General features: G+C 32.9%; 6 protein-coding genes across 7 annotated transcripts; 4 read left to right on the top strand and 2 right to left on the bottom strand.

Annotated features, from left to right (window-relative positions):
- Nucleotides 1-1,893: 1,893 nt before the first annotated feature.
- On the top strand, nucleotides 1,894-4,986 carry LOC111274138 (glyoxylate/hydroxypyruvate reductase A HPR2-like). The gene is made up of 2 exons (XM_022858778.2): nucleotides 1,894-2,400; nucleotides 4,204-4,986. Exons 1-2 carry the CDS (start codon nucleotides 1,978-1,980, stop codon nucleotides 4,720-4,722), a joined length of 942 nt encoding a protein of 313 aa, XP_022714513.2. The 5' UTR covers nucleotides 1,894-1,977; the 3' UTR covers nucleotides 4,723-4,986.
- A 446-nt stretch (nucleotides 4,987-5,432) lies between these two features.
- LOC149511232 (glyoxylate/hydroxypyruvate/pyruvate reductase 2KGR-like) lies at nucleotides 5,433-7,983 on the top strand. Its single transcript, XM_089755827.1, has 2 exons — nucleotides 5,433-6,131; nucleotides 7,237-7,983. Exons 1-2 carry the CDS (start codon nucleotides 5,706-5,708, stop codon nucleotides 7,753-7,755), a joined length of 945 nt encoding a protein of 314 aa, XP_089611953.1. The 5' UTR covers nucleotides 5,433-5,705; the 3' UTR covers nucleotides 7,756-7,983.
- A 785-nt stretch (nucleotides 7,984-8,768) lies between these two features.
- Nucleotides 8,769-9,896, bottom strand: LOC111274536 (uncharacterized). The gene is made up of 2 exons (XM_022859256.2): nucleotides 9,471-9,896; nucleotides 8,769-9,284 (listed from the first exon to the last, which is right to left on the bottom strand). The coding sequence occupies exons 1-2, from the start codon at nucleotides 9,606-9,608 to the stop codon at nucleotides 9,129-9,131; spliced, it is 294 nt and encodes a 97-aa protein (XP_022714991.1). The 5' UTR covers nucleotides 9,609-9,896; the 3' UTR covers nucleotides 8,769-9,128.
- A 987-nt stretch (nucleotides 9,897-10,883) lies between these two features.
- On the top strand, nucleotides 10,884-11,996 carry LOC111274535 (cryptic loci regulator). The gene is made up of 2 exons (XM_022859255.2): nucleotides 10,884-11,542; nucleotides 11,620-11,996. The coding sequence occupies exons 1-2, from the start codon at nucleotides 11,135-11,137 to the stop codon at nucleotides 11,779-11,781; spliced, it is 570 nt and encodes a 189-aa protein (XP_022714990.2). The 5' UTR covers nucleotides 10,884-11,134; the 3' UTR covers nucleotides 11,782-11,996.
- A 13-nt stretch (nucleotides 11,997-12,009) lies between these two features.
- Nucleotides 12,010-15,977, bottom strand: LOC111274534 (la protein 2-like). Of its 2 annotated transcripts, XM_022859252.2 has the most exons (10): nucleotides 15,822-15,977; nucleotides 15,650-15,728; nucleotides 15,367-15,516; nucleotides 14,897-15,039; nucleotides 14,331-14,479; nucleotides 13,516-13,578; nucleotides 13,018-13,417; nucleotides 12,787-12,928; nucleotides 12,387-12,465; nucleotides 12,010-12,271 (listed from the first exon to the last, which is right to left on the bottom strand). In XM_022859252.2, exons 1-10 carry the CDS (start codon nucleotides 15,888-15,890, stop codon nucleotides 12,157-12,159), a joined length of 1,389 nt encoding a protein of 462 aa, XP_022714987.2. In that variant the 5' UTR covers nucleotides 15,891-15,977; the 3' UTR covers nucleotides 12,010-12,156. The 2 variants fall into 2 exon arrangements, with proteins under 2 accessions (XP_022714987.2, XP_022714989.2); XM_022859254.2 differs by lacking the exons at nucleotides 14,897-15,039; nucleotides 15,367-15,516 and having other exon boundaries at nucleotides 15,627-15,728.
- A 1,893-nt stretch (nucleotides 15,978-17,870) lies between these two features.
- On the top strand, nucleotides 17,871-20,379 carry LOC111274533 (uncharacterized). The gene is made up of 3 exons (XM_022859251.2): nucleotides 17,871-18,769; nucleotides 19,548-19,733; nucleotides 19,829-20,379. The coding sequence occupies exons 1-3, from the start codon at nucleotides 18,314-18,316 to the stop codon at nucleotides 20,105-20,107; spliced, it is 921 nt and encodes a 306-aa protein (XP_022714986.2). The 5' UTR covers nucleotides 17,871-18,313; the 3' UTR covers nucleotides 20,108-20,379.
- Nucleotides 20,380-20,896: the final 517 nt, after the last annotated feature.

Raw genomic sequence — 20,896 nt, 5'->3', positions numbered from 1 at the left:
TGATTATGTACAGGTTATGATAAAATTTTATTTTAATTATTCTGTTAATTATTTCAAGAAACTAAATACTAAACAAATACTACTAGTACTAAGATTAAAGTAAAATCAATTTAAGTCTTGGCATTTGATAAGTTTAATTTTTTACATCTATAATTAGCAAACTTTATTTTCTTAGTCTAATTTGTTATAGACTTAACACAAGTTTTTTTAAAGAGGTTATAGTATAAAAAAAAATTGCAAGTACGGTTATATGAATATTTAATTTGTTAGATATTAATATTTAAAAATAATTATATGAATTAATTAAGTTAACCATCACATATAAGATTGTTATTTTTATTTTATATTTTAGAGTATTTATTAAATAAAATTTTAAAATACACAATTAAAAATATTTAAAAAATAAAATATCACAAAAAAAAAGTGTTCTTAATGATAACTAAAAGAGTTATACCGAGAAGGATCTAGGATTTTTCTTTAGTGGAAACAAATTTATTATATAATATATTTACTTAAAATTGTTTATTTAATGTAAAAGTAATGTTTTCTAAATGTAAAAGAGACTTTTAATAAAAGAATTTAAAATATTTTTTACAATATCAAATATATAAAAAATTTAAATAGAAATTAACACAAATATAACAAATTTTATAATATTAAATACATCAAAAATTTAAATATCAATTAAACACAAACATATAATATTGTTATTTTTCAAATTAAAATAATACTATATAATTAAGTTAAATAGTTTTTATAAGTAGAAAATGTAAGATTTTCTTTTTCATTGTCAATATTAAAATATATATAACTTTATTCTATTTCAATAATTATTTTAAAATTCACCTTCTTTTACTAATAATATTTGTCCTTAACTAATTTAATTTTTCTATAGTTTATAAGACATAAGATAAGGTATGAAAGTACAAAATAGGACCAACAACAAGTTACTTTTATATATATATTTAAACTTTTTTAATAATTTTAAAATTGATGCTATTTTTTTTTTAATTTTAGATTTTGTTAGGTTATATCTCTACAAAATTATTTTACATCAAATATATATCATTAAAAATTTTAAATAATATTAAATAAACTCCTTATCACATTATCAATATAAAAAAAAATAAGAGAAGAAAATACTTTGATACATTAAAAATAAATTTTTATATCATGAATGTTTTATTGTGGTTCTATTTTATCTGTTATTTATATTTTATTAAAAAAATTATTTTAGTTCTAATTTGCCCTTTTTTTTTCTCTTTTTACTTATATGTCATTATTTTCTATTTGATTTGGACATTTTTTTAATAATGTAATAATATTTTACATAAGTTAAGTAAAAATTAAAAAATAAAATCTACAAATGAAAAAAGAGAAGAATAGACGAAAAAGCCAAAAGAGAGAAAAATAATATTCAATTATTATTTAAGTTAATTAAAGCAAGATTTATATAAAATAATTATTTATAAATCAAAAGTTATTAATTTTTACATATAATGTATATATTTTTTGAAATGAATCAATTGTTTTACTAAAATGCATATATATTTTATAATATTTTTAAATTCCTCTCTTTATTTTTTTTTCTTTCAATTTAACGAGGATAAAATGTAAAAGTATTAAATCTTTTGTCTAATATCATAATATATATAACAAAGGTTTTAAGATTTGAGTGGGGCAGTTGCCCCTGCCCCAGTGTTAAACCGTTCTGGTTGCACCTTTTTAATAATTCTAGATGCGGTCGCCACCAGCGTGTTTTTTTGTAATTGAATCTTAATAAACAAATAAATATATGAATAAACAATGAAAAAGCGTAGCTTCATGCCACGTGGACAGCGTTGTCTCTTCCTCGCCACATTCCTTATTTTCTCCACTGACCCTAAACCTGGTGTCCTCTCCAGCAACTGCTCTCTCTTCGCTTTCCAGACTTATTGGGCTCTGACATTCAACCTTTCTATCAGAATCCAACCGAAAATGGAATCCATTGCAGTTCTCATGGTTTACCCCATGAATTCTTGCCTCGAACAAGAACTCGAGAAGCGTTTCAACCTCCTAAGGTTCTGGACAGTTCCGGAGAAACCAACGTTTCTGGCTACTCACAAAAACTCAATCCGGGCTGTCGTAGGAAACGCCTCGGCCGGTGCCGATGCTGAGCTGATCGAGGCGTTGCCCAAGCTGGAGATTGTTGCCAGCTTCAGCGTGGGGCTTGATAAGGTCGATTTGGCGAAGTGTAAAGAAAAGGGTATCCGAGTTACCAACACCCCTGACGTTTTGACTGAGGACGTGGCGGATTTGGCGATTGGTTTGATGTTGGCGGTGTTGAGGAAGCTTTGTGAGAACGATCGGTATGTGAGGAGTGGCAAGTGGAAGAAAGGGGACTATAAGTTGACAACTAAGGTTCGTTGACCTTTTTTGGCATAATTGAGCAGCTTTGGTTGTGTGATAGTAGGTATTTGATTGAATCTGTTTTGGTTTCATTAAATTCTGCTGAATTTATTCTTTGCTTAACTGTTTATCATGTGCTCTTAGTTTGGAACAATGGGTAAATTTTTTTATATAATAATTTTAAAAAGTCATTTTGTTTTCATTGGTACTTGACTTTTTTTTTTTTTTTAATTTGTGTTGCTTCAAGTGGATTCTGTGCTTCTAATTAGTGGGTGGGTTGTTCCTTGGCTTTGTAGTCAGAAATGGTTTTTGTCTGCAATAGAATTTGATAGTAGGATGATGCTTTCGGGAATAATTTCATCTTAGGAAGTAATGAAGGGTAGTTGCAGACATGTATTCGTGCTTGGAATATACTTATTATAATTTTTGTCTTTTCTGAATTGAAGAGGTACCATCTTGCAATATAGCCTGCGGTTCGAAAGATTCAGGGGTGAAAAAATTGCTTATACTACTTGTATTCATCTTACAACATATGCATTAAGTTTAGGATGCAAGTTTTATGCTTGTAATCATGGTTGCTTGTTCCTCTAGCCTCTCAAGTAATTGGTTCGGGATGGATGCATTAGTTGATTTGTTGTCTAATGGGCCACATGTAGTACCATAAGGCATGGAGCTATAGTACTTTGTGGATTTATTGTCGTCCTATTTCTATCATACATGGACATAGGGGTAGATACACGTTTGCATAATGCAATTATGCATGTGTCTATGTAACTCTATTTTCCTTATGTATGGTCTGTGATGCATATAACAAGCAACTCAGAAGGATGCCTGGTAGTCATGGGTGTTCACTTATCTGGATAATGGAGGCTCAAAAATTTTAGGTACAAGTACAGAGGGGTTATAAGCTACTTTTGAGATATGGTACAAACTAATTCAGGAGTACTGTTTCTTATACTAATGGTTGCAGTGTTGTGAATTAACTGATAATGGGTTACTGATTAGCTATTATGTGGTGCTTGACTTCTGTTTATTTTCTATAAATTAGTTTTCGTCCTTGTTCAACTTATTAGAAATTAGTGTAGAAAGCAAGGGTTTAATCTCCAGTTAGAGTTGCAACTGGGGCCCTTATTCTAATTATAGCATACCTTCTATTTGTTTCAATATAACTGAGAAGCTAACAATCACAGTCTATATTCACACACTATTCTCAAATCATTGAGTACTCACCTTTCTGCTTTTCATGAGATTTTAGTCAGTCTTTCATGTAAGTGGGGTTACAAGTCTGTAATTGCTTTGTCTATACCTCACTTGTACTAAAAGTTATTTGATTAATTTGTATGCACAAGTACAACCTCCTACTTGAGAAGGGTGCAGCAGTGCATGCTTATTATATTCTTCTGCTTACTCATCTTTGAGAAGTTTCTTTCTCAATTTCCAAAGGAAGAGTTGTTTTTTTTTCTGAGATTTTATACTCTTCCCTCATAAGATTAGTAATAAGAAGGTTAATCTTTTGCTCTTTTACATTGAGAATAAGAAGCTTTCTATTGCCCTTGGAACCCATTTATTTGGAAAAAAATTGAAGCAGTGTCTGGCATGATAGTGATTTTTGACTGTGCGACTAAAAAAACCTTATTTCAGGGTCTATTAGATGCTTCATCCATTTGGTATGAGAAACATTAAGATTGAATTGAAAACCTTATTAACTTGGTTGTTCTTGTATATATGCTGCTTCAGATATGAGGATACCAGATCAAAGGGTCTTTTTTCTCCTCCTTTTTTCCCTTTGTTTCATTTCCTGTTCCCTTATTTCAGTTCACTGGCAAAAGAGTTGGCATTATTGGGCTGGGCAGGATTGGCTTGGCAGTTGCAAAGAGAGCTGAAGCATTTAGCTGCCCCATTAGTTACTACACTAGAACAGAGAAACTAGAAACCAAATACAAATATTATCCAAGTGTTGTTGAGCTGGCTGCCAATTGTGATATCTTGGTTGTCGCTTGTCCGCTGACCGAAGAAACCCACCACATCATCAACAGGGAAGTCATTGATGCTTTGGGTCCAAAGGGTGTTCTCATCAATGTGGGGAGAGGCCCTCACGTTGATGAACCTGAGCTGGTTTCTGCATTGGTTGAACGCCGGCTAGGAGGTGCTGGGCTTGATGTGTTTGAACACGAACCTGAAGTACCAGAAGAGCTTTTCGGGCTCGACAATGTGGTGCTCTTACCTCATGTGGGAAGCGGCACAGTAGAAACCCGCCAAGCCATGGCTGATATTGTGATTGGGAACTTGGAGGCACACTTTCTGAAGAAACCACTATTAACTCCTGTGGTTTAGCTGTGATAAGAATTGATTGCGAGCTTAGGATTTCTGCTGTGTCATTTATATTTTCATAATTTTTAGGACATTGTATCCTATAAATAAATCTAGATGAATGTTAAACCTTCTTTATTTTGCAATTTGAATGTCGGTTGCAATTAGAATACAAATTCAGTCATTCTTGTTGATCCATTTACGGATAGGGAATGAGAGTGAACCAGTGAATTAAGTAAAAAACTGAATGTTGATGGTTTCTTTCTTTTATTTATTTATTATTTATTATTTTGTTTCTTGCTCGAATTGTTATGAGTTTAGTAAAAAGATTCTTCCGTGTTTTACATTTTTTTGGTTTTTGTATGAATGCTTAAAATAAGCTAAATTTATAAAATTGTTGAGTTGGAAAAATTAAACCTCTGTAGTTTATGCTATGCGACTTGCTTCTGTGAAGAGAAATCGGAAGAAAATTTAATGAATATTTGTGTCGTGTTTATTTATCAAATAAATGTAAAATTTAAAAATTATAATACCACGATATTTATTACATATTAATTATGAATTTTTTTATTTTTATTAAAATCATGCATTTGTTAAAAATTCTGAACGGTGTCATTTTTGTGTTATTTTTTTATCCTTTTTTGTCGTTATACTATTTAAAATTGCTAAATGTACACGACGTTCATATCCAATCAACAATAACTATTAAACACATGGTTTAAGTAAAAAACCCTGGATCTGGTTGGGAGCCGGGTTTAGAGGCAGAGCCCAGCCCCGCTAGAATTCCGACGCATACTCACTGCAAAAATCCAGGGCCAAAGTCCCATTGTGGGTGGGATCAGGGATGGGTGTTGCTCTCCAGTTTTAAGTTTTTGGCTGCGAAGCTAATGGCTATCAGTTTCCAACAAGCTTCACTTCAAAAAGAAAGAGGTTACAGCAACTGAACACGACATAACCCTGCCTAGTCTCAACCTCTTCCTTCTTCACACGCTAACACGAACACAAAAATGAAAAACATTGGAGTCCTAATGACATGTCCAATGTTCCCATACCTCGAACAAGAACTTGAAACCCGGTTCAACCTCATCAAACTATGGAACCATTCGTCTTCGAAACCTGAATTGTTGAAGAACTGCTCAAGTTTCATCAAAGCAGTGGTTGGAAACACCAAACTTGGAGCTGATGCGGAAATGATAGATTCGCTGCCCAATTTAGAGATTGTTGCAAGCTACAGTGTCGGCCTGGACAAGATTGATTTGGCCAAGTGTAGAGAAAAAGGGATTAAGGTTACTAACACCCCTGATGTGTTGACTGATGATGTAGCTGATTTGGCTATTGGGTTGGCATTGGCTGTTGTGAGGAAAGTTTGTGTTTGTGATCAGTTTGTGAGGAGTGGGAACTGGATCAGTGGTGATTTTGGATTGGCTAGAAAGGTTTGTTTCTAGGTTTCTCTTATTTTCTTTTTTGTTTTACTGTTTTTGTTGATTTTATATTTTCTTTATCCATTTTAGTGAAAAGTGAGCTCCTGTTCTTCTATGTCATTGGAGGGTTTTGGTTTTATTTGATTTGGGTATGATAATTGGTAATCAGTTTTTTATTGCGTGTAGTTTCTTTTCTCCCATATGATAATTCAGTTTAAAGTAGTTTTAGAGGAACCAGTAAGCTTCTTTTGTTTTTTTTTTTTTTTTGGTGGATTAATTTGATTCTATCAGCTTGTGATAAGGGAAATTATGATTGCTATGCTTCTGTCAGCTTCTAGTGTAGTTTAATTGAATAAGGATGAGTTTGAAGTTTGTGAAACTGATATCCTGTTAGCATAACATTACTTTTAATTTGTAGGCTTTTAAGTTGTTTACAGATAAGAGGATAATGATTTCTATAGTCTTAATAACACTGAAGTGTTTTCCCTGCCATTTATTAAATAATTTATATGCAGTGTGGTGTATGTACTAACCTGTCTGCTATATATATTAACTTAAGCTCAATTTTGAATAATTCATAATAACAGGTGGAATTGAGTAATTTGGAACTTGGTTTTTCTTTTTCCACCGTTCTTGATAGATCGTAGATCATACCTTAGAGACCAGATTATGTAGGACAAAGATCTTATGTAGAGTTCACTCCCCTTCGCTAAAAAGGATGATATCTAACAACAATCATACCGGGAGTACGACAAATGATGGACCACGGAATCTTCAAAAGGATTGGAATTTCCTTGTTTGCCACCAATTGTCTAGCACTGAGTTGTTTGCCTAGCCCATCGGTTTGTCTTTCAACTTCATTGGCAATAAATGAATGAAATCTTTTCAGTATTTTCTTCTGACATATATGGCAAAATATATTTTCCTTTCAGACATATATCAGCACAAATTTTATTTTTGATATAATGCAGGATTGATGTCGAATTGAGCATGTTACGTCATTGGGATGCTTAATGTTTCTTCCCTTGAATATGATCTCTACTTTCCCCACATTTGATTAAGATCTTTTTCCTCATCTTTATTCTGCCTTTTATTTACTATGGTTTGGCTCTTCCAGTTCAGTGGCAAATCAGTTGGAATTGTTGGGTTGGGCAGGATTGGATCAGCAATAGCAAAAAGAGCTGAAGCTTTTGACTGCCCTATCTGTTATCACTCCAGATCTAAGAAACCAAATACAAATTACAAATACCACTCAAACGTTGTTGACTTGGCTGCCAATTGTCAAATCCTTGTTGTGGCCTGTGCTTTAACTGAGGAAACTCACCACATCGTTGATCGCAAAGTCATTGATGCTTTGGGTCCGAAGGGTATTCTTATCAACATTGGACGAGGTGCACATGTCGATGAACCTGAGCTTGTATCTGCATTACTTGAAGGCCGGTTGGGTGGAGCTGGACTTGATGTATTTGAAAATGAGCCTGAGGTACCTGAGCAACTGTTTGCACTAGAGAATGTTGTTCTAGTGCCCCATGTGGGTAGTGACACTGAAGAAACAAGCAAGGCAATGGCTGATCTTGTGATATGCAACTTGGAGGCGCACTTTAAAGGTGAGCCCTTGTTGACTCCTGTTATATGATTTTGTTCAAAGAGGGCAGATGAAATGCATTAATAACTAGACTAGACATGGATCGATGATGCATTCTAGAACCATGTTGCTTCATGTAATTATGGGTTGGGTGCCATTTCTTACTGAAAGGATATTTGACCCATAAAATATCAGTTACATTTTATTTATAATGTTTTTGCTCCTTGCTGGGATACAATTTTATGCTGATAATAGCTTGTTGTTAGCCTGTTCTTTTCATTGGTAGCCCTATTAGATAAATCTTAAATCTTAGTTTATTCCATTTTTGTCAAGGGAAACTAATAATGCATATAGCTGATCAACCACAATTCCGCATATGTAGCTCAACACCATCCCATGAAAATAAGAATCACAATATTGTGCAGAGGTTAGTGGCGTCTGACTTATTCTACCAGAAGATTAACTTTTCCCCAATCAGTTTTTACAGCTAAATCCATTGGCCATGTTGGTCCAAATGCTTGAATTTTAACACCCTGAATTTGTTTTCCTTGCTATGCTCTTTATGAATATCTCTTAAATAAGCAAAGCAAATCGACTGAGCTGCACTAAATATAATTGGTTGTGTTCAAGCAATTCCTAACATTCCAGTGACTTCAGGTTTCTGCTTATTGTCTCAACTGGCAACTTTTTTTTGTTCTTTTGGAGAGACTAATTTAAGGTGATTACAAGTCCTCTATTTTACCCCTGAATCAAAAGTACATTAAATCCCCAACAACATTGCGAAGGGTGCCCTAGCTGCCTAGCAGCATTAGCCATTACCCATTGGCCATCAGGTACCTTCTTATATTGTACCAGTTGCACTCGTGTAATTCCTCTCAGGGCAAAAAGTCAAGAAGAATATAGCAATTTGGATAATCCAGATCCTCATCTTAACCATGACATCAATTATTCCTGAGAATGAATTTATTCTAAGTTATCTTGCCATCTGGTCATTTAGGTACTATTAGGCTCTATTTGGAAAAGAGGGCGGAGTGGCGAGTGGGGACACCATGAAAACCAGGCAATAATTGAAGTACCACTAGATATCATCATTTCATTTATACATAAGATTCAGAGCATTACAAAAAGGCTTCCTTAAACCACACTAGAAAAATCCAATAAAACCCATATGATCATGCTCTAATGCTCATGACTAGTGATCTTTTTTCTCTTCTTTCCGATGCTCTGTACTTTTCTTCTCCTTTTTTCCTCCACTCTAACCGACATTCAATTTGATACGGAAAGAAAGAAAAAGAAAAAAAAACAAAAACAAAAGAAACAGAAAAAGGAACTTCACTGCACATTTACCCCCTCGGATCTTCTTCCTTTTTCTTCAGCTTTTGCCTGTACAAGACTACAATAAACCATGAAACACGGCCTTGGAATCAAGTAGAGGTGGAAGATGAAGCCCCTTTGAAGATCAGGAATTTGAGTCTTTCCAATGTAAAGTAGATGAAAGTCCCTTTAGAATGAGTGAAGAAACACCCAAAATTTGAACCTACCACACATTGCCATCCATTCCCATATTTGCTGTCAAATTCCTGCCAAAAACAAAAGTTAAATTCATAAACAGAAGCTTCCGTCACAAAAGAAAAAGAGAAGAAAGAAAGCATATGAATTTAAACAAGAGGAAAGCAAGTCAAGGTTTTTGTTTAAGCAAAAGAAAAAGGAGAAAAAGGGTACTTTTTGTGTTAGTTTTAGACTCTGAGGGGAAGAAAAAAAAAAACCTTTTTGATATAACCAGCAATGGATTTGCAGTCAAAGACATCATAAAGATCCAGAGCTTGAGAAGCAGAAGACATGGCTTGGATCTGCATCTTCAAAGGCATGTCTGTGTCTTCCACCAAAGCTTTTCCTTCTAACATGTTTCTTCTCTTTCCGTCTCACAAGAACAAGAGATAAAACAAACAAAAGATAAAACACCGAGGTTTGGGATTTTATGTCTGATTATCTTCTTCTTATCTTTAAGTTAAGACCCCGACAAGATTGGATCAAATCTCACTCCTCCCCGGGCTAGAAGCCAACAAAAGTGGAAAAAATGCAGGCTTTTCCCAATGGCTTCTCTCTTGCTTTTCCAAAAGTGAAGTAGTGAGTCATATATTAGAACGCAATATTAGGCTGGCACATTGCCCAGCTGTCTTGTCCTTATCTTTCCTTACTTCAAGGGATTTTAAACTCTTTTCTATTCATTCATTGTTGATAACATAAAAAAGATTCTTTTGCTGACTTCTACCTCTTACTTGTGCCATCATCATTGCGCATTAGGATAACGATGGCGGAGGCCACCTCTCAGGATAAAGTTGGGAAACCACTCCAACTAAAATTTAAAAAAGGAAGAAAAATGGTCATCAAACTTGAATTTTTATTAAAAGAAATTGTTAATAACTTAAAGTATAGAATGTTTATTTTAGCAGGTTGTTAAGAACTAACGCGGTTTGATAAGAGGAAAAGAAAAAATTGGCAAAAGATAAGATATGCTAGTTGGAATCTTGTTAGTCTTGTATTATATCCAGGATTTTTTTTTTTTAAATTGTGGTTTGAAAATAACAAAATGAATTATACGATTTAAAATTTAAATTTTAAAATTATTAAATGCGAAACGTTTGATTTTATGAATTAATAAAATTACATTCTAAATTCTTTGTTTACGAGATTTCAATGTGCTATTTTTCTTCTTATGACAAAGAGTTGGGTAGATTCCAAATGTTTGGATAAATTTAAATTCAATTTATGATAAGCTTGAAGTTGATATAAATATGAATTTAATCAAAATTTATCAAAATCAAACTTTAAATACAAAAGTATTTCACTTATAATTTTTTTTTATAATTTTATAATTATATGATCTTATAAAAATTATGTAAAGTCAACCACTTATAAATATGAATTTATGAATCTCATCTAATTTTAACTTATGATTGATTAATTATAATATAATAATTATAAATGATATATTTTGAAACATCTTATATAAATAATTAGTTAATTAAAATTTTCATTAACCCAAATTATTATTTGCATTTTAACCTTTGGGATTACATAAATTTTTTTTTCAAGATTCTTCTCATTTTATGAAAAAAAAAAAACACAAAAACTTGATGCAAATAGTAGCACAAACTGTGCCAAATATTTTGTTTCCGCTGTCAGGATTTAACTGTCAATCTATGTGATATAAATAGGTGCTACAGTGGAACCGTCAATTGAAATGTGCATCGAAATTTATTTGAAGTCTTTTTAAGGCCCGAATCAAAGAGAGTTACAGTTGTACCTTTCATTTCGGCCCAACTCTTCAACCGGAAAGAAGCGTACAGCGTACGCTCTCTGTCCGTGTCTTCTTCCCGGAAAGATCCATTTTTAACCTCCAAAAAAATTTTATTTAAAATTTTCCAAAATGGACCCACCATCTTCGACTCAAACTTCCACCGCCGCCGACGCGTGGGAACTCTGCAACGACGACGGCTTCATCTACAAACGCGAGAAGCGCCGCCGCGTTCTCACCGAACCAGCACCGTTGCCGGGGGACCCCGAGGAGGAGGAGAAACGAAGGAGAGTGTGGAAGAGGAAGAATCTTCTCAGAGTGAAGGAGAGGTACAAGAAAGAGATCGAGGAGTGGGAGATATTGTCGAAAACTTTGAAGGCAATGCAAGAGAAGGCTTTAGGGTTTCAAGCTCAACAACAAGAAAGAATAAAATTGAGGGAGACAGAAGAGAAGCAAAGGACGGCGTCGTCTTGGGAGAAGAAAGATAATGATAAGAAGGATAAATCTTTAGGCTCTTCGCTTGACGAGCTTCTCTCGCAGGTATATTAGGAATTCATATGTGAATCATAAAAAATTTATTACTGATTTTGAGTTTCCTTTCAACGTCTGAAATGCAGGCAGAAGCACAAGAAACGATAATCCTTGATGTTTCCAATTTGTGTGACATAGCCGAAGCAATGTGCAATGCGCAAGAGGAGAGATTGAAGCAAACTTACTTTGATCTTCCAATTTGGGCATCGCCACGCGACCTGATGGCATCTCTTTGTGATGATGAGTAAGTATCCTTCAAGATAGGGGTATGTTCTTGGTGATAAGAAGGCACTAAATTTAACCTGGGGTGGACTTTTGCTGTAATTTATGTATAACTTGTATTGTTAATTGATAGTAATGCACTAAAAAGGCCTCATTGTAAGCCTTTTGGATGTCAAAGGAAGAACAGAAAAATATGTGAAGGAAGCATAGAATAAAACATCCATCTTAATTAAGAACATAAGGGAGACTGGACATAAACAAAGGTAAACCATTTTGAACTCATTGAAATAATGTAACATACTTTGCCTGTTACAAATATTGGGTTACTATCCCAGCCTTCTAGGAAAGGATATTCATCTGACTATTGCTCTAAACAATTTCAATCAATCTGTATCAAGTTCTTAGACAGCTTCAACCTTCTGAGCTTTAGTTGGCTGTTGGATGGACGATTCATTTTCTTTGGAGCGATGGCGTTTGCCTTTAGAATGTCTTCCATGCTTGCCAAATTTGCCTTTCCTAGAAGGCAAAACAATTACACGAGACTTTAGGACAGGAATTAATAAAAGAAGATATACATATTGATAGTATTATTTTTTTAATTTTAGAATTGTATAACATTGCAAATGCATACCATTCTCTTTTGTTATCCTGATCCTCAAAGTGTTCTTGATTTCTTTGAAATGATTTCCAGTACTCTCTTTCAGCTTCACCTGGAAGCATAAAAGATGTTCAGAGGTTGATTCTAAAATTGCATAGCTTGCAATAAAACAACAAATTCCAAGGATTTTTCATGCATGCCATTTAGGAAATAGGAATACCACTGTATAGGTTAGGACAGCCAATGACACATTCTATGAGCTGCTCAAACGCTCAGCTTGCAAGGAAGCGAACATGTTCCAGCTAGTTTAAAACTTACATGTGGCTCAAAAGCTTTAGTAAAATTCTATTTCCATTTTGGTTCAAAAAAAGTGTGTTGATTACGGACGAAGCAAACGCAAAACCAGCTTTATACTGATAAATCACTGCTTTACCTGTAACTGCTTCTAAGGAAGCAATTAATTTCTTCACCGTAAGACCTTCAACAAGTGCTACAGCAGCACGGGCTTTTACAACTGCTTCTTGTTCTTCAAAGCATATATAACCAGCATCTGCTCCCAAGGAATGGTCAACATGCTGCAAAATAAATAATGATAAAAAGAAGGAGCAAAGCACCTTAACTTAGATAAAATGAAACTAGAAGAAAATAAAGATCTCCTTGGTACCTTAACAGAGCCAAATCGTTGAAAGACATTTTTCAGGTCTTCACGTGAGACAATATCCTCTTCATTAGGGACAGAACATTTAGTTGCTTCTTCCCCGGTAAACTTTTCTTGACAGCCATTTTCAAGAGATTTTTCTCTGGGCTGGCAATTAGCATCTCCTGAATTTTTTTTCTCATTTCCATCACTGATTATCTCTTTATCTTTTTGGCTATTTTTCTCTTTATCCTTCTTTTTCTTTCTTTTTTGCTTTTTATTTTCCTTTTTTTGGGTGCCATTAGTGATATCTTCAGAGAGAACTTGAGTGCCACCGTTGCCTGGATTAGAACTATCATTCTTTTTTGTGTGTAGTCCCATTGACATCTTCTTCAAACAGAATGAAACCAATAGCCCTTTGGGATAGCTGTCATCATTGTCAAAGAAAAATCACGCATAAATCACTAGGCATTAAGTAACACCCATAACACATTATAGATTTAAGGCGTAGACTACTGGACAAACCTTGGTTTCTTAGGGGATTTCTCAATATCCTCCATTTTTCTTCTCTCATAATCAAACTCTTTCCTACATCAAAGAAAACAAGGAAGCATTTACAAAACATTGGACCAAAAAGATAAAGAAAATGATTTTCATTCAGAATACCAACTTTGCAAATTCCAACTGAAACTACACAGCTGTCACAAAATTACAAACGGAAATACATAATCCTTTTAATTTGTCACTTGTAGATTCACAGGGAACAATCTTTACATCTTACCCTAGAAGTTGTAATAGCCACCAGCTGGTTGAGATTGAAGAGTAAACTTTATATGATAGCCAACAAACTACTACCATACTTATTCTTTGTCGCTGACAAAGACTTACCATTAAGGTTTTAACTGTGTGGGATGCAACCCTTTGACCAGGGGTAAATTTACAAGGGAAATAAAATCCCTAACAGTAAGCTTTAGACATGATATTTGCTACATTTAAATGTTACACGTAAAAAATAGCACAATCCAAATTGAAACTAGTGGTTTTAAGATAAATAATTCTAAACCTAGTTCGAATCAAGTTAATCATAGCTCGAAATTCAAATGTTAAGGATACACAAAGGAGATAGAATCAATCTAATCAAACATCTTCTTTATGAGTTTAGCATTGTATTAAGTATATACAAACTTCCTGTACATTTACTAATAATTTGAAACACAATCTTAAGAAAAAAATATTGCAGATAACGTTAACTCTCATCAGAAGCAGTCCTTGGGTAATGCAGAAACAGTTACACTGACAGTGGGAAAATTTACAGTTTTACAAAAGCAGATATAACTCACTTTGTTTTTAACTTCAAGTTGGCACCAGCAAAAGCTAAATTTTGCTTGAAAATTGCTTCAGCATCTCCATCTGCAGAAAATTCAATCAATGCAGTACCACAGAAAAACCTTTTATCAGCAAGATGGTGAGGTAGCCTAACACAGTTCACCTGAAACACACAAAAAGAAGATAGAAAAAGTTATGAATGAGCATATATACGACAAGAAAATGCTTTTCTCAACAGAAACAAAAGGAAATTATTGGAAAGCCTGCATGAGGGGCTTGTAAATGAGAAACAGAAAAGAAGGGTCTATGGCAACTGAGGATGCAGATAAGAGATTTGGATACAATCAAATGAAATGTAAAACCGGGGTTTAATTCACTAAACTCAAAATTATTCCACAATCAATATGAAATCATCAAACTCACAAACAACACTTGTAATCACACTGTTGAAAGAGAAAGCATAATTAATCCTATAAATAGCAACACCAGTTTCACATATAAGTAACCTATGAATAATGCACTAAGTTATGATTTAAAAAGTGGCTTTATTTTCATAATTATTAATAAAAGGAGCAAATACCTTGCCATACTGAGCAAAGAAAGACTCCAAATCTTCAATCTTGACATCATATGCAAAAGGTGAAGCTGCTATTGTTCTTATATCAACTTGCTCTATAACTTCTTCAGGGTTAGAAAGCTCCTTAATCCTACCAACCTTTTTCCCTATGGAATTGATTTAAAAAAACCAACTTAGTCAAGAAACCTACATATATATGTATATATATATATAGTTAAAATTTGATAAACTGTTAGTGTAAAATTTTAATTACAGAAACGGGATTAAAATGATAACACATGTTCCTTAGATATATCTAAAAATATAAAAAAAAATCTAATTAAAAAAATGGAACATGGATCATCTTCTTAAATTCACTTGTGTAATTAAAATTTTACACGACAGTGTGTGAAATATATATATATATATATATATATATATATATAACCCATAATTGAGGCTTAAATAAAAGAAAACAATAAAGACCTACACACCATCACCAGAAACTTTGAGAAAATCTGATTTTCGAAGAATTTCAGCTACATTCTTTATGATTACTTCTGGAATATCATCTCTTTTTGTTTTTCCCAAACCCAAATAATTCCTCATTCTACTGAATGAACATATTAGATCCAAATTCACCACTAAGCTTAAGAGTCAAAGAATTCGAGGAACAAAATTATAAAAAAAAAAAAAAGAAAACCCATTGTAAGACATTAAAAATTAATATTTATCTCATAATTTTATACATTACAATTTGGAAATGAGGAAGGATACTGCCGTCTTTGCTTTGACTGACGGTTTTGTGGAGGAATTCATCTCTGGGCAAATTGCTGTCGCTGAAGTAAAATTCTACCTGCAAAACCCGAAAAAAATGATTAATTTGAGTGGTTTTAAAATGAAAATTTGAGATTCTTGAGTTTTAAAGAAAAGGGTTTTCTTTTCTGACCTGGTTTAGGATTTTCGTCGCTCTTTCTTCGTCGATAGTAGCCATTGGAGAGAGAGTGAGGGAGAGCATGAAGAGTATTAGGGTTTTAAATAAAATTAGACACTATCAATGTTATTAAATTAAAAAACTCAAAATAATTTATTTTTTCAAATACTTTTCAGCTAATTTTTTTTTTAAAAAATAATTTTCATATTTCTAATATCCAATCATATAGGCATATCTTAACTCTTTTATTAAAATTTTTTTATATATAAATGAGGTTAATATGAAAAATTAGAAAGTTGAAGTATTTACTTGAATTATAATTTATAATTTATAATTTCACATGAAATTAAAAATCATTAAGCTATGACAATAACCGTATATTGGCATTCTCAAATATAAACCGCAAATGTTTATTTTTTTGTAAATTCAAGTGCCTTATTTGATTATTAACCTTTAAAAATTGTTACTTTACATATTTCATTAAAAAAAAAAAAAAAAAAAAGCCTTCGTATTTAAGACACAAGTTTCCCTAAGGCCCAATACATTTGGGTTTTATATAGGGCCCAACAGTAAGCTCAAAAGGATTCAAACTAATTTTGGGCCCAAAAAAGCCCAAAATGTTCACTAAATTAAAAAATGTTATAAAAAAAAGTTATTTTTAATACGCTTAATACTCAAATAAATATTCGAATTTTATTCTAAAATATAAATAAACTTTTAATTTTTTATTGCATCAAGTATTTTTATCTATTATTTGTTATGGTTGAATAAGTGTTATTAAAATTTGAACTATAACTTGTACTTTTAATATTTAATATTTTATTATTTTATCATTAAACTTTATAAATCTATCCATTTAATTTTTTATTAACATTTTTTATATAATTTTTAATTTAAAAAAAAAAAAACTCACTTCATCTAAACCTTACCTTATCCACTAGTTTTAACAAACAAGCCAACCTGTTATATTTTTATATTTGTATCAATTGCATAAATATTGTAATCATTCATTAGTCTTGACTAATAAGAAAGCATTGGTACAAGTTATTGTCTTACTAAAAGTGACTAATAAGAGAATGTCCTAGTACAAGTTATTGTCTTATTAAAAGTTACAGCTAAGGAGGAGACAACTTTTGTATTGCTTTAGTGAAGGCAACTTTCTTGTCTTTATTATTATTTTTTTTTAATTTTTAACCTTAATTTTTATTTATTTAACTTATTTAATAAAAACATTACGTGTTTAAATTTTTTAATATTTAATTAATATATATCATCTGAAATAAATAATATTTCACCGATAAATTCTTTTGTTTATTTACATTGTTTGTTTCTCAATCTAAAAGGGTTTTGTTTTTAATCAATATTTTTTTTTGTAAAAATAATGAATAATTTATATACTTGGATATTTAATTTAGCAAGCGATGCATGAATTTTAAAGAATAGGATGCAAATTATTCATTTATCAAATAAAAAAAAATACATTAATTTTTTTTATTGGTGTGATTCGAATATTCTTTAACTCAATATAAAAATATAAAAATTGAAAACAACAGATGTCTTTTGCATGCAAATGTTGTTAAACATTTACATCACATCAAAATTTTTTACCCAAAAAAATCTTTACACAAAAGAAGAAAGTAAAGCCAACGATCTCGTGGTGTAAACCAAAACTTTCTAGTGGCTCATCAAAAGGTTGCATTTGCACATTGTGGTGCTAAAAGAAAACAATATTATAATAAACTAAAATATCCAAATAAATTTAATTAATAAAGCAACAAAAAATATTATAAAAATGGTTTGGCTTAATCTAGAAGAAGAAACGACAATATAAAAAAGTATAGTGAAGTGAAGGAATCTAATCTAAATTAGGTAGTTTGTCAAAATATAATAAATAATACCAAATTATTATGCACAAAACCACCACCAATTTTTAATTTAATTTAATTTAATTTTTCAAAATATAAAATTATTTGCTGCCGACACTTATTCCCGAACCTACCACTAAGGTTAAGACCTAGCTTTGTCCTAAAGCTCTCGTTCCTTACCACCTTCTATCTTTATACAAAGTTGTAACGTGTGAATTTGTGCTGTCTCTCTCCTATTACTCTTGTCTGTATGCAAACAGAGAAAGACAGAGACAAAGAGAGAAGCCGACAGAAACAGAGACTTAGTGAACTGAATTTGTTGCTTTTTCACGGTTCTATCATCTTCTAATCTTCTTCTTCATCGTTATATTTTGATATTGTTTTTGTTCACTCCCCAGTTCTTTTCATCCCTGCTTTTTATTGCTATAAAATTTTTACAAGAATTTCAAGAATTTTCTTGGTATTTGGTAGCTAGAATTCTCTTCAATTTACTCTCTTTTGGTTCTGAATTTGATTCTACCCCAGAGAAGTCATTAGTCTGTTCTGAATGGTCTGAATGTTTTGGTTCTTTTCTTAGAGTTTAGAAGTTTGAGGTAGAATTTTCAAGTGTCAAAGCCAAATTCTCAGAAAATTGTTTGACAAATGATGCTATCAACGAAGTCTGAATCCGATATCACTAGCCTTGCTCCATCATCACCTTCAAGGTCTCCGAAACGCACGCCTGTATACTATGTTCAGAGTCCTTCTCGTGACTCTCATGATGGGGACAAATCATCTTCCATGCAACCAAGTCCCATGGAATCACCTTCGCACCCTTCCTCCTTTGGACGCCATTCGAGGAACTCTTCAGCTAGCCTGTTTTCGGGGATTTTCAGGTCATCTTCGGGGAGGAAAGGGAGCAGGAAGAGGAATGATAAAGGCTGGCCTGAGTGTAATGTGATTATGGAAGAAGGGTCCTACGATGAGCTTGAGGATAAGGCGTTTACAAGGCGTTTCCAGGCCCTGATTGCTGTGTTTACTTTTGTTGTTTTGTTCACAGTGTTTTGCTTGATTATTTGGGGTGCCAGCAGGCCTTACAAAGCTGAAATAACAGTCAAGGTATGCCATTTTAATTCAATTGTTCATTTGCGATTACTTTTGAGAGTGTGGTTTCCACTTTCATGTATGGTATCTGTCTAGAGTCTAGTTGTACCACACTTTGTTGATTTTTTAGCATTGTTGTCAAATTCTTGCATATTCAACTTAAAACCAATTGGAAACACTGGAAGAGGTCTTTCTTTTATACTATAATAAAATCCTAGTACTATTAAGCACTTCATCTTAATGGATTTATGATCAAATGATATGTACTCAAAGTTGCATGTCATGATGATTTGTAACAAATGTGCAAAGATAGTAAGATACTGAAACTTTGCCGATGGTCTATATGATCTGTAAATAGAGAGTTGAATTTTGATGATCCGGATTCAATTCATGACAACTTCAAACAAAAAAACAAAATACTGAAACTCGTCTTATAGTCGGATTGGTAAATAAAAACTGAACCTACTTGGTATCCTAACATGTGGAGAAATCTCTTTCAGATATAAGGTATCAGAAAACAGTACCAACTTGTACTTATTCACCACTAGTCAATAATTGAAGGAATTGGCTCAGCACTGTGATTTAGTCCAATCTGTAGCTCTGCAGGCATTAAACTCAAAATTTTGTACACAAGTCTTGTGCCTATCACGTGACAACTGTATTAAATGTCTGCAACTTTCTACTTTGGTAAAGTTGACAGTAACTAACACTTGCAAATGCAATAATGCACATTCATCACTACTTTTATATGTTGAATTCATTTTCTCAAGAAGAATGTGTGTGACTGTTGCAGAGCTTGTCGGTGCACAACTTATATGTTGGGGAAGGTTCTGATTTCTCTGGGGTCCCAACAAAAATGCTGACAGTGAATGGCTCGTTGAGGCTGAGTGTATACAACCCTGCTACAATATTTGGCATTCATGTTAGTTCCAACCCCATCAATCTCATATACTCAGAAATTCCTGTAGCAACTGGTCAAGTAAGATTTCTGTCCTTATGATGTCCATTTTTAGGAAATTGTTAATAATTTATGGAAATCTTGGTCATGTTTATGAAATCTATATATGATTGCAGCTGAAAAAATATTTTCAACCAAGAAAGAGCCGAAGAACCGTATCTGTGGTTTTGGAAGGGAAAAAAGTTCCACTTTATGGGGCTGGATCAAGCTTAACGTTTACACAAAATGGTGCTGAAATTCCATTGATACTGAAGTTTGAAGTCCGGTCAAGAGGAAATGTGGTTGGAAAGCTTGTGAGAACAAAGCACCGGAGGCGAATTTCTTGCCCTTTGGTCGTTGATTCTACAAGAACCAAACCCATTACATTCAAGAAAGAAACATGCATATATGACTGAGGTCGTTTCTGTATGATGATTTGCATCTCTTTCCAACCATGCAGCATTGAATCTCCTGCAGTCTGATCAGTTCCTGAGCTCTGTGTTGATGGATCAAGTCATACCTTATCGTTTTCTTTCTTTCTCTCTGCTTTGAATGTTGTAAATGTTTATATCTACATAGACGACATAAGAGGCTTGGGTCCCGTGTGCATGATTTGCTTAGGAACGTCAATATGGTGAGATTTGAATTAATAACAGAGCAAGAATAAGATCATGATTGAGAGTCCGAATGTTGTTCTATTCCTCCCTAGCCGTCTGCTGGCATTGAAGTCGTAAGCAGGATCAATTTGTACCATAAGTTTATCCTTTTACTCTTCTTAAGAGAGAAAAGATAGTTGCTGCCAAGCCTGCATCAGCAGCCATATGTCACTTACGGCCAATATTAAGCATTATTTTGAGACATAAAACGTAGCGGAATAAATTCAACCTGAAAACTCCATCTAATTTCTTCAAGCCATTCATGGACATTGAATTTTGTATAAGTTAACTTACCAACTAAACCGAAAAACTTATGGCTAGATTTGTAAGTCCCTTTCTGGCAACTCTCTCAATACCAAGCACACGGTACAGGCTGCATTAAAAAAATGTCCAACTTGATAAATCATTCGATTGCCGAAGAATAAATAACAAATACAGGCACGTCATACCAATAAATAATTAATTTAATTGGTTAAAAAAAAATTTTTTTTGATAAAAATATTTTAGATTTGAGTCTTATCGATAATTACTTATTAAAATTATTTTGAA

The sequence above is a fragment of the Durio zibethinus genome, chromosome 26 (assembly GCF_047325235.1).
Source record: "Durio zibethinus cultivar Kanyao isolate XHJ-2024 chromosome 26, ASM4732523v1, whole genome shotgun sequence".
NCBI classification, from domain to species: domain Eukaryota; kingdom Viridiplantae; phylum Streptophyta; class Magnoliopsida; order Malvales; family Malvaceae; genus Durio; species Durio zibethinus.
The sequence above is the reverse complement of the archived record's forward strand: the minus strand, read 5'-3'. Positions and strand labels throughout refer to the sequence as shown.

Bases quoted from the DNA above. Each gene is read 5' to 3' on its own strand.
- LOC111274138 (XM_022858778.2), top strand. From the start codon at position 1,978: ATGGAATCCATTGCAGTTCTCATGGTTTACCCCATGAATTCTTGCCTC. The intron at 2,401-4,203 runs GTTCGTTGACCT...CCCTTATTTCAG, and splicing joins ACTATAAGTTGACAACTAAG to TTCACTGGCAAAAGAGTTGG.
- LOC149511232 (XM_089755827.1), top strand. From the start codon at position 5,706: ATGAAAAACATTGGAGTCCTAATGACATGTCCAATGTTCCCATACCTC. The intron at 6,132-7,236 runs GTTTGTTTCTAG...TGGCTCTTCCAG, and splicing joins ATTTTGGATTGGCTAGAAAG to TTCAGTGGCAAATCAGTTGG.
- LOC111274536 (XM_022859256.2), bottom strand. From the start codon at position 9,608: ATGTTAGAAGGAAAAGCTTTGGTGGAAGACACAGACATGCCTTTGAAG. The intron at 9,285-9,470 runs GTTTTTTTTTTT...TGTTTTTGGCAG, and splicing joins TTGCTGGTTATATCAAAAAG to GAATTTGACAGCAAATATGG.
- LOC111274535 (XM_022859255.2), top strand. From the start codon at position 11,135: ATGGACCCACCATCTTCGACTCAAACTTCCACCGCCGCCGACGCGTGG. The intron at 11,543-11,619 runs GTATATTAGGAA...TCTGAAATGCAG, and splicing joins TTGACGAGCTTCTCTCGCAG to GCAGAAGCACAAGAAACGAT.
- LOC111274534 (XM_022859252.2), bottom strand. From the start codon at position 15,890: ATGCTCTCCCTCACTCTCTCTCCAATGGCTACTATCGACGAAGAAAGA. The intron at 15,517-15,649 runs GTATCCTTCCTC...TCTTAAGCTTAG, and splicing joins CAGTCAAAGCAAAGACGGCA to TGGTGAATTTGGATCTAATA. The intron at 12,929-13,017 runs GTACCAAGGAGA...TTTATTTTGCAG, and splicing joins AACGATTTGGCTCTGTTAAG to CATGTTGACCATTCCTTGGG.
- LOC111274533 (XM_022859251.2), top strand. From the start codon at position 18,314: ATGATGCTATCAACGAAGTCTGAATCCGATATCACTAGCCTTGCTCCA. The intron at 18,770-19,547 runs GTATGCCATTTT...TGACTGTTGCAG, and splicing joins AAGCTGAAATAACAGTCAAG to AGCTTGTCGGTGCACAACTT. The intron at 19,734-19,828 runs GTAAGATTTCTG...ATATGATTGCAG, and splicing joins TTCCTGTAGCAACTGGTCAA to CTGAAAAAATATTTTCAACC.